Source organism: Rhinolophus sinicus, chromosome 16 (assembly GCF_057876585.1).
Source record: "Rhinolophus sinicus isolate RSI-liver-muscle chromosome 16, RSI-T2T, whole genome shotgun sequence".
Classification (NCBI taxonomy): Eukaryota; Metazoa; Chordata; class Mammalia; order Chiroptera; family Rhinolophidae; genus Rhinolophus; species Rhinolophus sinicus.
The window spans coordinates 130108537-130124342 of NC_142516.1; the positions used below are offsets into that span (position 1 = coordinate 130108537).

The window sequence follows — 15806 nt, forward strand, 5'->3', positions numbered from 1 at the left end:
AAATGAATGTTTGCTCTCCCATCCAATTCTGCACTTCGATGAAGTAGTCAGTGACATTTCCCATCTCTCTCTTTTAAAAAATCATTTTAAGAGCTGTTTATTTTCTTCCATTGTGTTTATATTTGAAAAGAATTGAGGTGGGCAACTTCTGCTTCCCCCACACCCCCCTCCCACTCCACCCCCTCCCCCCGCCTCTGGCCCTACTGCCCACCCCCATTCTCCCCAGATCTGCTGTCAGCAGTTCCTCTCCTGGCATATGAAATCCACCAAAAACAAACACTACTTATTTGTTGAATATTTCAGGTATTGTACAAAAGATATTCCCAGCTATTTAAGTAAAGGCAGTCCCTTCCACAATAGAAAAGCCCTGGGATTTATTTTTGAAGCACTTAAAGTAATAGAAATGCAAATGCTGGTATTTTCAAGTGCTTTAGAGATATGTTGATGAGTTCTTTTTTTTCGTAATTTCCCAGCAAAGAAAATTATCTGTGTCCCTCTTTATATCAGAAGAGTAGACTGAGGGGCAGAGATGAGGTAAGCCCCACTGTTGCCTCACAATGGAGCAGCCAGTGTGGGTTTGCACTGTCTCTTTGTCCCTGGATGCCCAACTCACAACACCTGGCACAATGGCTTGCACATAGTAGGCAATCAGTAAAAACCTTTCTCCTTTTTTCTCCCCTCCCCATTTTTCTCTCTCAGTGAATGGAGGCTGGTCTTCCTGGACAGAGTGGTCAGCCTGCAATGTTCGCTGTGGTAGAGGATGGCAGAAACGTTCCCGGACCTGCACCAACCCAGCTCCTCTCAATGGTGGGGCCTTTTGTGAGGGAATGTCAGTGCAGAAAATTACCTGCACTTCTCTTTGTCCTGGTGAGATATACGTAGATTCCCTTTTCCCTTCTGATACACCAACACTATTAAGCTGGTGTGAAGCATTCTGTATAACCTTCTTTCCCAAAGTTACCCTCTCCGAAATTCTTAGAATGGAGCCTTTGTCCAAAATGCTAATGTAGAACTCAATGTTATAAGCAAGAAGATGGGTGAAATAACTCTGTTTTGGGAAACACACATTTACACACACACACACACACACACACCGCGGATGCCAAAAAAATGTACACATTTTAAGAGATGTTATCTATGTATTACTTTTCGAAGTTGAATTACAGTAGCAATGTGTAGTATGATGTTGGCTCAAAAGATGGTGTTAATCAAATGAATGCTATCATTCATTGTATTGCAATTTTAATACAGTTTTTTCCTTTCTTAAAATGTGTATACATATTTTTGGCACCCGCTGTATATTTAGATGACCCTGGACACTCACCATCAATAAGCCAAATGCTTTGGAGTAGTATTGTACCACCAGTGTTTGGTTGGACTAAGCCATCCCCTTCTCTCCTTGGTTCTCCCATTTTGTGGCATTCATTTGTATAATAGCTAGCAGGGATTTAAGTGATTTGTCTGTGAGTACAAAACAGATACCAAAAACTTAACACTTATCATCAATTACCAATCAACTAACCTTATCAATTTTAGCTTTGTATTTATTTAGAATACAATTGGCAGAGATTGTACAGTATTAGAGCAGTTTATTTTATATATGGTCTATGCTTGCCTTCCTTTCTGAATAGAGAGACTTCATTTGCCAAATAAGGTTTTTATAAGTTCTTGTGTTCACTTACTGGCTCTGACCCAATGTATACAATGAGAAATAGATGAGCTGGAAGATGACTTTATGGAAGCATATCCTCCCACTGAGAAATAAATTGGTCCTGGGTCTCACATGCATTATAAAACATTAACTCCCAGGATACCGGACTAGAGCCTTGCATCTAAAATTTCAAATGTAGTTCCACGCAAAGCTAAGGTGACGCTCTCACCAGCAGCATATTCTTGGAGTTTCACTTTGAACTCATAGTCAATAAAAATTTATTGAGTGCTTACTATGTGCCAGGTACTGTGCAAGTAACTTTTATACATGTAATGTCATTGAATTCTGTGTTGTGGGTTTTATTCTCAGAAATAGTGCAGTAAGGCTAAATGCGTCTCTCAGGGTCGCTCCGCCAATAAATTGACAGAACCAACACCAGGGCTCAGACATGTCGCTTGAAGTTCAGTATCGGTTACCCTATTCCTGACACATCACTCTAGATTGAAAATTGCAATATCTTAACCCACATAAGCGTGGTTGGACTATTCCTAGGAGGTAATGGGACAATTGCCTCAAACAGCTGCTGTAATCTCTAGGGTTGATTTTTAGTGGAATTAAATTCAGTTTGTTCATTTCTACATGCAGCAGCAATCCATGACCCAAGAAATTCTAGTTATGTAAGTTGTGGTATCTTGGGGTTTGACCTGTTTTAGTACTACTACCAATATGTATGGATTTAACTTTTTGTTTAGGGGCTTAGAGATAGTCCATTCTGCTCTCTGTTCTAGACTGTCAACACCCAAGGAAGTGGTGATTACCAGTGGTTACTGCACATAGTTTATCTGTCCATCAAAGACACACTTGGACATGAAAGATGGGGAAAGAACAGATAATGGCATTATTAGCCACCCCAAGGGAACTAGCCACCCCAAGGGCACTGATATTTCAAATGCTTGCCTAAATTCAATAACTAGTTTCATCCTGAAATAGAAAATTACACCACTGCTTTTGTGAAGCTCTCTCTTTAGGAAAGAAACCATGGAGAGAAACGAATCTATTATTTTGTTTTTGTTGTGGTGGTGATTTCTTTAAAATCCAGCTCTAAGAAGTACAGCAGTCCTGGGGTGAGTCTCCTGATAGCTGCCGGATTCAGTCTAATGATGGTTCCTTTTGTTTTCCTTTGAAGTGGACGGGAGCTGGGAAGTGTGGAGCGAATGGTCAGTCTGCAGTCCAGAGTGTGAGCATTTGCGGATCCGGGAGTGCACAGCACCACCCCCAAGAAATGGGGGCAAATTCTGTGAAGGTCTAAGCCAGGAGTCCAGAAACTGCACCGATGGTCTCTGCATTCTAGGTAACACCTTCTGTTTAACATCTTCAGTGTTTGTCCATAATATGAAAAGAAACCTCATGATCATTCATTTGGTTACATAAGTTAGCAGAAAGCAAAATCTGCAAAAGCAAAATGAAAATGGGTAAAAAGTATAGGAAAATAGACAAATACATTTTTAGTAGAGATGGGATAATTTTAAATATTTTATCACTAAGTTTCATAAATGTATACACTTATTAATTTAACCAGATGAGGTTTGAAGAAAACTTTTTCGACTTTTTAGCTCAGCACTTCTTTTCTTTTAGTAGCCACCATTTTTAAGTTTAAATTCTGATACTGATTACCATGTTTGTATTTCGCCCAAGAATTTAACAGCACGATAAAGTATTTAATAGTCTTCAGGTTTTGTAGCAAGGGACATGTGTTGTGATGGTTATCCTACAAAAGGGGGGAAACATATGATACCTGAGGAGGTGTATGGCTTTGTATCAAATTGGTCTGCCAGAGCAAGAACTAGCATGTTCATTTCAAAATCCCCAAGCCTTTGCTTTGTTCCTGAGATTACACTATTCCACCTCCAAGGGACACCACCTGGGGAAGAAAGTATGGGTGGATAAAATAGTCACATAAGACAAGTTTTAATTTTGTGCTCTCACTTAACTCCTCTGCCTGTAAGTACCCCAACTGGTACCTATTTTCAGTTAATCTCAAGACTAGTAGAAGAGTATACTTGAATATTTCATGACAGAGTAGGTGCTCGGTAAATATGACTCCCTTCTCCACCTGCCCACTCAGTTGAGCTAAGGTGCACTGATTTTGCTTAGGTCCTTAAAGAGCAAGAGATTCAGGACATCAGGGCGTAGAACTAGGTATCCTTCTTGGAAAATATCCAGCAAAAAAAAATAACGTAGCTCAACACTAGTTTATCATCTTTTCCTGAATGTGTCACTTTTTATTTGGGAAGATGGCAGTATACAGAAAATACGTAAGTTGGATTTATTTTTTCTATATCAATACAACTGGGTATTCTTGAAAGCAAGCATCTTCAAACATGCTGTTGTCTTTTTTCAAAATAAGTGTATATGGTTAACACATTGGTTAAAATGATCACTATTTTTAACGAGCGCTAATAGCACAGAGTACCTTTTTTTGCTAGTACAAGTACTGAATCCATGAATGTGTCAGATGCAATACCCAGGACTGTAATAGAAGGCAACCTAGCCACCAGTCTCAATAATGAAAGGGCCATGTTCTCTATTCTCTATTAACAAAGACATTCCAACCCTTTGCCTTCTTCAGAATGCCTTCACCCTTCCAAATTGTAGGGAAACTTAACACAAACTCAATAGCATGAGGTTTAAGGAAATGTTTTTCTGACCACCCTGACTGCCACCAGATTTTTCTGAAATATACCTTTGACTATTCTTTAACATGTAGCCATATTTTTTAATTGATCCAGTTAGGACTATGACACTCACAAGTCTTTTAAAGTGGCACTGACAATATAACTATTTGGTTACCAACTAAATTTTTAAATAATCATAGTAATAACCTTATCTACAAACCACAGATTGGGCTTGCACTTGGGAAAAAAATAAACTATGGATATCAGGCTTCAACCTTAGTTGTCCAATACTTAGCGTTACTTTTGAAGATAGACAATGGTTAGCCCCTAAGGTAAGAAAGAATTGTTATCAAATACATGAATACTTATTTGCATTTTATTATGATATATCAGCATTTGTCCGTTGAGTATGAGTTCTGTTTATGTTTAAAAGGAATTACCAGGACTGAAAGTGTGCTGACCAGCTTATATCCTAACTCTGAAGTCATATATATAACTATAAATATTTGATATAGTCATATATAAATATATATACATATATATGGTTTTATATAGATATAGATATAGATATAGATATAGATATAGATATTACTACATGTATAGTTTTATATAGAGAAAGAGAGAGAGAGAGAGAGAGATGATATAGGAGAGGGATAGAGGAGATTTATTTAAGGACTAGGAATAGGCTCATGTGATTGCGGAGTCTGGCAAGTCCAAAATCTGTAGAGCCAATGTCCTATTTCAAGTCCAAAGGCTGGCAGGCTGCTGAAGAACCAGGAAGAGCCAATGTCCCAGCCTGCTGATTTAAATGTTGGTGTCCTCTGAAAATATTCTCACAGAATTTTTGGCAAAATATCTGGGCACCTGATCACTCAGTCTAATTGACACATAAAATTAATCATCACAGATACATATGTACTTGTGAGTTTCTAAAGCTTAGTTCCTCCCTTGGAGCCAAGAAATAGAATGTTCTAGTACAAGTACTATGAATCAGCTATAGCTCAGGCAGTTGTTTTATACAATTCATTGGTTGACTGAATGAGCCCTTCCTATGGACATTGGCTGTGTATGGTTTTAGTCACACATGTGTAGTTTAATGGGTATTCCATTTCCACTTTCCCGTAGTAGAAATAAAATTGCTAGGAAGATAATGAGGTTTGGAATATGTTCAGCATTGGAGGTGAGATCTCTGTTAAACCACCCCACAAAGAGTTTAAAATGCTATGTGAACCTGTTATTTCTAGTCAATTTACTCATTACTCTATTCCCTTTTCTATTTAAGCAATGTTTTTTCTAGCATCCTTTGTCTCTATAGTATGCATATTAATATGTCTGTCAAATGTGATCAGGGAATCTTGATGGCTACAGTGACTAAGATTTTTAAGGAAAAAGAGTGAAGCCTATGAAATAAGAGATGAGATAAATCTGAGGGTGCCAAAAACATGTATACACATGACTTGTATTCAACTTTTGATATCAGTATATATTATTACAATTTTAATACAGTTTTTTTCCTTTCTTAAAATGTGTATACATTTTTTTGGCACCCTCTGTATTTACATATCAGTGGGGAAGTGGTGTGTTTGCAAAAGCCCAACACCAGGACATATTCTGCCCTTTTAGACAGAGAGTAGCTACCAATGGCAACAAAAATGAATAACATTTTACTATCTCTGCAGGAAGCAATGAGCAGCATTCTAGTTAAATGATGCCAACATCACACTGAGCCTCTCGCTGGTACTGTGTTCCAGTGCTCTTGGTGAAACTAGCTATACTCTCAGACTAGAGATCCAATGAAGGCTGGGTTTGATTAAAATAGCATTTGGCAACAGCTTTATGGAAGCAGTAGCTTTGTGAAGGATCTAGGTCATGTTACAGTTTGGGAATTTCCTCTATGCCAAACAACACCCTAAAGCAATTCCTCAATTCCCAACTTCTCTTGGAGGTTTACAATGACATTGCTTGGCTTTTGGATGGCCTACAATCATTTGCTTTTTATTTAGCTTTCAACAAAGCATCTGGGTTTCCTTTGTTGTCCCAGAGGGCTGCATTTCTCCTAGAGGTGAAGCTGCCAGCTCTGAATGATCACTTTAATGTTTGGGTGTGATTGTTGCTTGGTCAGTTGTGACTGGAGCACAGAACCTTAGTGTTAAGCTATCACAGATGGCCACACACCTAAATGCTCTCAACAAGAAAATAAATGTCCTAAGACTGGTGATATAGTAAGATTAGGCTTTTTTTTTTGCCAATAGCAGTTAGTGCAAGGATCCAAATTGCAAGCATAAGCTAAACATCCAATGACTTCATCCTAGAACATCTCTTTTCCAGAAAGATAATTATGCAATGTGATTGTCAAGGACTTTTGGATCCCTGTTTTCTAAGCTTAAACACCAGAATCAAGCAGTTTTCTGGCCCCTTTCCTTTCTGCTTGCTGAACTTAGCTGCTTCTATGCTCCAAGGATCACAGCCAGAGGTAAATAGCATGCACATGCCTCACTGACAGAAAGAGAAGGGTGAACAGGGTGGGGTGTTTAGTTTGATCCTAAGGAGTAAGAAAAGCCTGCTCTCTCTCCTTTTATTCCAGCAGATAGAAAACTAAGGGCTTTGGCTTGAGAAGATTAAATGGATCTGCTTCAGAGGGGATTAGTGCCCAGATAGTTTGTAGTAAGACTCAAGCCAGAGAAATGCCACAGGGTCTGAGAGAGGGGAAATCTTCAAGGCTAAGCTACCTGATAGTTAACCCATCCTTCTTGACAAGATGTTAAGATAGGACAGTTCAACACTGATAGCTCAAAAACTGAAATATCAGTTAAGTGCTGGTTTGTTTTCATTTCTGATGGCTACATTGATAAGAAAAGTTTGAATTGACAGTTTGGAAACCACAGCAAGGATAAAGACACCTATATAATAGCAAGTTCAAATAAACATCCCCAAGCTACGTTTAATAATCTGACCACATTTTCTATTGAATGATCTACTTAAATGACCTCAAGGTAGCACCTGAAAAGGTGAGCCTACAATCATACCAAATTAAAGGTTGCCTTGTAAGCATTTTCTCTAGGACCATTCTAAACCTCACTGTTATGCATTACAGTGATGACTTGGGTCCCTTCTCTGTCTCTCCTGGAGCACTCAGTGCATCTGAAACAACTCTTACTTTTTGCTTGTGGTTTATGGAATGCCTACTTTGTATACAGGATTCTAACAGAAGGTTGTCCCTTTACTGAAACAAAACCCATCATTTCCTTTCTTAAAGCAGAGTCAGGAATCACACTTGACTCATTCTTAAACTTTTTGTGAAATAAGTTCATATTTCAGAACCAGCTGTACTACACAATTGCTGAATTATCGCATAGCGAAACCCTGTGTAGCAAGGACACCATGCTCGTACAGAGCTGTCACTCCGCTAGCACAATGCTGCCTGTTGTCATGAAGTTTCCTACTGCTTGCTAATTCTCTCAAGTAGTTTCAATATTAAAAACCCATTTCCATTTCATTTATAGTACATAGGAGGTGCTCCTTTTTACATAAAAAAACATTTCCTATAAATGCCCAATTGCTGCTTTCTGTATAACGATTGATTAATTCAGAGTTGCCTTCATGTATACTGCATAGCAAATGTGGATACAATATTGCGAACCCACAAGAGTAATAAGTATGTAGATTTGTACACATATGGTATCATTAGCAACAATCTCTCCCCCGTGCCCTGATAAACACTTCCCAATAAGAAGACCAGTGAGTAACAAGCTTTAATGAGATAGAGTGGCTCACAACTAAAGTTTCCATTGTGCTTAATTAAAAAGGAAAATAAAGCAGAGATAGCACAATACTCATGTGTCTTAGTGAAAGTATTTTTAAAAATTATAGAAGGATAAAACTGTCATTTTTGAGCCTTTTGATAAGACTTAAAGTCGAGTGCCACATCCTGAGTGGAATTCATCATAAAGAGGATGGAGAATTAACCATATACAACAAATAATCATAAAATATCCCACGTTTGTTTTCTATCTGCTATAAAGTTTTCCACTTTGATGCCTTGTTAATAAAAAAAAAACAAAAAAAAACGTAGACTTCCAGTCAAGATGGCACAGTAGGTAAATACTGTGCTGGCCTTTCCTACTACCACATCAAAATTACAACTAAATTATAGAACAACCATCACTGAGAACCACCTGAAGACTAGCTGAACAGAATTCCTACAAGGATATAGAGAAACCACGATGAGACTGGTTAGGAGGGGTGGAGATGCGGAATGGACAGCTCCCATACCCACTGGTGTGCTGACTAAGAATCGGGAGGGATAGCACAGCTGTGGAGGTTTCCCCTGAGGAGTGAGGGGTCCCAGCTCCACACCCCACATACTAGTCCAGAGCACCAATGCCTAGAAGAGGAGTTCCCTTAACATCTGCCTATGAAAACCAGCGGGGACTGCATCCACATGAGATAAAGTGCTGTTGGAATCCCAGACATTCTGAGGAACCTTTGCACAGACACACACACACATACTCACTCACTCACTCACTCACTCACCCTCTCCATTGCAGGGGCAGCAGCCTGTGAAGAGCCAGGGATATATGGGAAGGAAATAAATTTGGCTTCAGGGTAAGGGCTGGAGGGTCAGGGCAGCTCACTCGGGGGACAGAAGTGCTGGCAGATGCCTTTGGTTCCTTTGTTGAGTCATCCCCAGCCAGAAGGCACAAGTGGGCAACAAATTAGAATGCTCCATTGACCTGGCTAAGACTATTCACCCTGTACTGGTGATTCCTGGAGACCCTTTCCCACCCAAATCATGCACCTAGCTGGAACAAATTCCAGTGGCTTTTCCACATAAGTGGCATGTATTGGTGCCTGCTGCAGACTTTCCTAAAACCGCTCAAAGGGCTGCAAACCCCAAACAAGCAGCAGATGTAACTCTTATTAAGCAGCCCCAAGCTGACACAAGCAATGACTGGTTTCAACATGCACTATAACTCCTATCAGGTGGCTCCAAGACTGTCATAAGCTGCAGTCAGTGTTGGTTTAGAATGTACCTTCAATTAAGTAGCCACAAGTGGCAGTTGGCTTCAGCTTACATCTTGGTGCCTCAACCAAAGTGTCCCAAGTCCAGCATTAGTGGCAGCCAGCCTCAGATGGCAGGGTAGCCTTTTGTAAGTGCCTCCAAGCCCAGTACAAGTGGCAACCAACTGAAGATCACTGTATACATTCCATTAGGTGGCCCCTTAGCTGGGCACAAATGGAGGCTGATCTTGGCCTACACAAGAGCCCCTCCCAAGAGTCTCTAGAACCAGCACACTTGGTAGCCAGCTTCAGACCATAACCCAACCAGCTCCAAAAATTACATATTTGAAGGTTGGATTTGGCTGTCATCAGAGCTCAACTAAGGTGACTCCCACTCCATGGGGTCAGCCCCCATCCAACAGCTCATTTGCTCTAGTTGCAGACAGCCAGGAAGCCTAGGGTCAGTCCTACCCACTGCCGTGCCAACACCATCAAGGCTCAACTATAACCTCATACAAGAGACACCCCCAGGAGCACCCAGCTCAGCTGACCAGGGAGACTACACCACTGAGCCTCACAGGACACCTACTATATAAGGCAATTCTGCCAAGACTGGGAGATGTAGCAGATCTACTTAGTACCTAGAAACAAACACAAAGAGTCAGCCAAAATGAGACAAAGAAACAATTCCCAAATTAAGGAATTGGACAGCTCTAGAAAAGAAACTAAATGAAATGAGGACCAGCAATCTACCAGACACAGAGTTCCAAACAGTGATTCTAAGGATGCTCAATGAACTTAGGAGAATAATAGATGAACTCAGTGAGAACTTCGGCAAAGAGCTAGAAACCATAAAAAAAGGACCAGGCAGAAATGAGGAATACAATAACTGAAAGGAAGAATACATTCAAGGGAATCAACATTAGATTGGATGAAGCAAATGATTAAATCAGTGATGTGGAGGATGACATAGATAGTTTAAAACACCCAGTCGGAACAACAGGAAAAAAAAAATTTAAAGGATAGTTTAATGGATCTCTGGGATAACATCAAGTGTACCAACATTTGCGTCATAGGGGTACAAGAAGGAGAAGAGAGCAAGGAATTGAAAACCTATTTGAAGAAACAATGACAGAAAACTTCCCTACCTGGCAAAGGATATAAACATACAAGCCCAGGAAGTACAGAATCCCAAACAAGATAAACCCAAAGATGCCCACACCAAGACATGTTATAATTAAAATGGCAAAGGTTAAGGACAAAGAGAGACTCTTAAAAGCAGCACGAGAAAAGCAGTTAGTTACTGCTGCTTTTAAGAGTTTTTGGAACTCTGTGTCTGGTAGATTGCTTGTCCTCATTTCATTTCATTTCATTTACTACAAGGGAGCTCCCATAAGATTTCTCAACAGAAATTTGCAGACCAGAAATGATTGGCATGAACTATTCAAAGTGATGAAAAGAAAAAACCTACAATCAAGGTTATTCTGCCCAGCAAAGCTATCGTTTAGAATCGAAGAAGACATAGTTTCCCAGACAGGAGCAAACTAAAGGAGTTTATCACCACTAAACCAGTATAACAAAAAATGCTGAAATCTGACAATGAATGGTGAACACACAATGTGAAATATAGATAATGTATTACCGAATTGTACACCTGAAATCTATGTAATTTTACTAACAATTGTCACCCCAATAAATTTCAAACAAAAAAATGCTAAAGAGAATTCTTTGAGAAAAAAAAAATTATATATATATATATATATATATATATATATATATATATATATATAATATATACACCCACACATATATATTATATATACATATATAAAATATGTTTTATATGTATATGTATTGTGTGTATATGTGTGTGTGTGTGTATATATATATATATATATATATATATATATATATACACACACACATATATGGAAATATAGCAAAGAAAAAAATTCTTACTGACAAAGACAAACAGAACAAAAGCAGTGAATCAATCAACTATGAAGCTAGTACAAAGGTTAAAAGGCAAAAGTACAAAGTTCATGTGTAATTACAACAATGAATTCAGGGATACACACAAAAGAAGTAAAAAATGACAAACATTCAGGAGGTGAGTAATTACTGTAGTGATTTTAGAATGTCTTTGCACTTAAGCAGCCATCAACTTAAAATAGACTGCTATAAACATAGTTTGGTATATAAGAAGCACACGGTAACCACAAACCAAAAATCTGCAAGAGATATTCAAGAAATAAAGCACAGGAATCTAAACAGCACTACAGAAAGTCATGAACATATAAGAATAAGCAAATAGGAAAGGAACAGAACTACAAAAACAATCATAAACAATAAAATGGCAACAACTACATACCTATCAATAATAATTACAAATATGAAAGGACTAAAGGCTCCAAACAAAACACAGGGAGACTGAATGGATAAGAAAAGAGGATACATACATATGCTGCCTAGAAGAGACCTACTTCAGATCAACAGACATGCACAAACTGAAAGTAAAGGGCTAGGAAAAATATTTAATGCAAATTGAAAACAAAATATAAGTTGATGTAGCAATACTTATATCAGACAAAATAGACTTTAAAACAACTGCTGTCATAAGAGACAAAGAATGGCATTTCATAGTGATAAAGGGATCAATCCAACAAGAGGACATAACTCTCATAAATATCTATAAACCCAATATAGAAGCACCTAAATATATAAAGCAAATATTGACAGACAGAAATGGAGAGAGCCACAGTAACACAATCATAATAGGGGACTATAACACTCCCTTGACATCAATGGATATATCATCCAGACAGAAAATCGACAAGGAAACAATGGCCTTAAATGACACGTTAGACCACATGGATTTAATTGATATTTTTAGAGTATTTCACCTAGAAGCAGCAGAATATACATTCTTCTCAAGTGCACATGGAACATTTTCCAGGATAGACCACATGTTAAGCCACAAAACAATTATCAGTATATTTAAGACGACTGTAATCATATCAAGCATCTTCTCTGATCATAATAGTATGAAACTAGAAATCAATTCCAAGAAGAAAACTGAAAACAAACAAAACACATGGTGGCTAAATAATATGCTATTAAACAATGAATGGTTTAACAATGAGATCAAAGAAGAAATCAAGAGATACCTTAAGACAAGTGAAAATACAATGATCCAAAATCTATGGGACACAGTCCCAGCAGTTCTAAGAGAGAAATTTGTAACAATATAAGTGTATCTCAAGAAACAAGGAAAATCTCAAATGACCAATTTATCATTATACCTAAACGAAACAGAAAAAGAACAAGTACAGCCCAAACTCAGTAAAAAGATGGAAATTAAGTCTTAAAAAGAAATAAAGGTCAACGAAACCAAGAGCTCATTCTTTGAAAATATAAACAAAATTGATAAACTTTTAGCCAGACTCATCAAGAAAAAGAAAATCCCAAATAAATAAAATCAGAAAGGAAGGAGAAATGACAACTGACACCACAGAATACAAATGATTATAAGGAAATACTATGAACAATTATATGCCAACAAATTGGACATCCTGTAAGAAATGGATAAATTCTTATAAATAGACAAACTTTCAATACTGAATCACAAATAAATATGAAATATGAATGTCTGATAAATAGTAATGAAATTGAATCAGTAATACAAAAAACTCCCAAAAAACAAAACTCCTGGACCACATGGCTTCACAGGTGAATTTCACCAAACATTCGAAGAAGAATGAATACCAATCCTTCTCAAAATATTCTAAAATATTGAAGAGGACAGAGGCTCCCAAGCTCATTGTACAAGGCCGGCATTACACTAATACCAACACCAGAGAAACACACTACATAAAATGAAAATTACAGGCCAATATTCCTGTAAACATAGATTTTTTAAAAATCCTCAACAAAATACTAACAAAGCAAATTCAGCAATACATTAAAAAGATCACACCTTATGATCAAGTTGGATTTATTCCTGGAATGCAAGTTTGGCTCAATATCCGCAATTCAATTAATTTGATACACCACATAAACAAAATGTAGGATAAAAAATAGCATGATCATATCAATAATGCAGAAAAAACATTTGACAATATCCGATATCAATGTATGATAAAAACTTTCAGCAAAGTGGGGTTAGAGGGAACATAACAACATAATAAAGACCATATATAGCAAATCATCAACTAGCATAATACTCAGTGGTGAAAAGCTGAAAGCTTTTTCTTTAAGATCGGGAACAAGACAAGGTTGTCCAGTTTTTCCACTTTTATTCAACACAGTAGGGGATGTCCCAGCCACAGAATTCAGACAAGAAAAAGAAAAGGCATCCAAATTAAAAAGAAAGAAGTAAAACTGGCATTATTTGCAGATGGCATGATACTATAGAGAACCCTAAAGAATCAGTCAAAACTATTAGAAGAAATGAATTCAGTACAATAGCAAGATACAAAATTAATATTCAGAAACTGGTCACATTTTTACACACACTAATAATAATCTATCAGAGGGAGAAATTAAGAAAACAATCCCAGTTACATTTGAAACAAAAAGAATAAAATGCCTAGGAATAAATTTAACCAAGATGAAAAACCTGTTCTCAGAAAACCATAACATGATATTGAAGAAAGAAATTGAAGAAGATACACATAAATGGAGAGATATGCAGCTCATGGACAGGAAGAATTAACATCATTAAAATGTCCATACTACCTAAAGCAATCTACATATTGAATGCAATCGTTATCAAAATAGCAATGGCATTTTTCACAGAACTCTAACAAAAAATCCTAAAATGTATATGGAACCACAGAAGACTCCAATAGCCAAAGCAATCTTGAGAAAAAGAACAAAGGTGGAGGTATCACGCTACCTGATATCAAACTATACTACAAGGCTATAGTAATCAAAACATCATGATACTGGTACAAAAATAGACACACACATCAATGGAACAGAATAGAAAGACCAGAAATAAACCCACGCCTATTTCATCAATTAATCTATGACAAAGAAGGCAAAAATATATAGTGGAGTAAAGACAATATCTTCAATCAATGGCAGAAGTGGGCAGAGATATGCAACAAAATGAAACTACATTGCTTTCTTACACCATATACAGGAATAAACTCAAAATGATTTAAAGACTTAAACGTAAGTGCTGAAACCATAAAACTCCTAGAGGAAAACATAGGCGGTAAAGTCTATGACATCGCTCTTAGCAATATTTTATGGATATGTCTTCTCGGCAAGGGAAACAAAAGAAAAAAATAGAAAAGTGGGACTACATCAAAGTAAAGATTTGCACAGTGGAGGAAAACCATCAACAAACTGAAAAGAAAACCAATTAAATAGAAGATATTTGCCACTGATATATTTGATAAGGGGTACATATACGAAATCCATAAGAAACACACACAATTTATCATCAAAACAATCAAACAATCCAATTAAAAATATTGGCAGAGAACCCAAATAGATATTTCTATTCTAAGGAAGACATATAGATGGCCAATAGACATATGAAAAGATGCTCAACATCACTAATCATTAGGAAAGCACGTAATAAAACCACGAGATATCACCTCACCTCTGTCAGAATGGCTACCATCAATAAATCAACAAGTGTTGTTTTGGATGTGGAGAAAAGAGGACACTTGTGTGCTGTTGGTGGGATTATAAATTGGTGCAGCCACTATGGAAAACAGTATGGAGGTTCCTCAAAAAATTAAAACAGAACTACCATATGACCCAGCAATTCCACTTCTGGGTATTTATCTGAATAAATTGAAAACCCTACTTTGAAAAGATATATGTACCTTTATGTTCATTGAAACATTACTTACAATAATCACAATATGGAAGCCACCTAAGTGTCCATCGATAGATGACTGGATAAAGAAGAGGTGATACACATATACAATGGAATACTACTCAGCCATAAAAAATGAATGAAATCTTGTCATTTGCGATAAGATGGGGATATTATGCTAAGTGAAATAAGTCAGACAGAGGAAGACAGATACCATATGATTTCTCTCATGTGTGGAATCTAAAAATCAAAGTAAACAAACAAAACAAAACCCATGGATATTTAGAACAAATTGATGGTTGCCAGATAGGTGATTGAGTGACTGGGTAAAAAAGTGAAGGGATTATGAAGTACAAATTGGCAGTTATAAATAGTCACAGGGGTGTAAAGTACAGCATAGAGAATATAGTCCATAATACTCTAAAAACTATGTATGATGTCAGGGGGGTACTAGACTTATTGGGGTGATCACTTTGTCAGTTATACAAATGTTGAATCACTATGTTGAACACCTTTAACTACTATAATGTTGTATGTTAACTGTAATTGAAAATTTTTAAATTGAAAAATATTTTTAAAAGATAAAGATATCTAATACATTTTTAACATCCACATAAGGATTCACCTTCATCCATTGGGCCAT

The 15806-nt window shown here is 37.2% G+C and overlaps 1 protein-coding gene across 11 annotated transcripts in view; it reads left to right on the plus strand.

Annotated features, from left to right (window-relative positions):
* The window catches only part of UNC5D (unc-5 netrin receptor D), a 505454-nt gene that overhangs the window by 376476 nt on the left and 113172 nt on the right, over window positions 1–15806 (plus strand). For 6 of the 11 annotated variants that reach the window (XM_019748156.3, XM_074329668.2, XM_019748157.3 and 3 more), the window contains exons 6-7: window positions 700–867; window positions 2838–3002. In XM_019748156.3, the coding sequence (XP_019603715.1) occupies window positions 700–867; window positions 2838–3002 (333 nt within the window). The remainder of the gene's footprint in view (window positions 1–699; window positions 868–2837; window positions 3003–15806) is intronic. The other 5 variants (XM_019748159.3, XM_019748160.3, XM_074329673.2 and 2 more) reach the window with 1 other exon arrangement.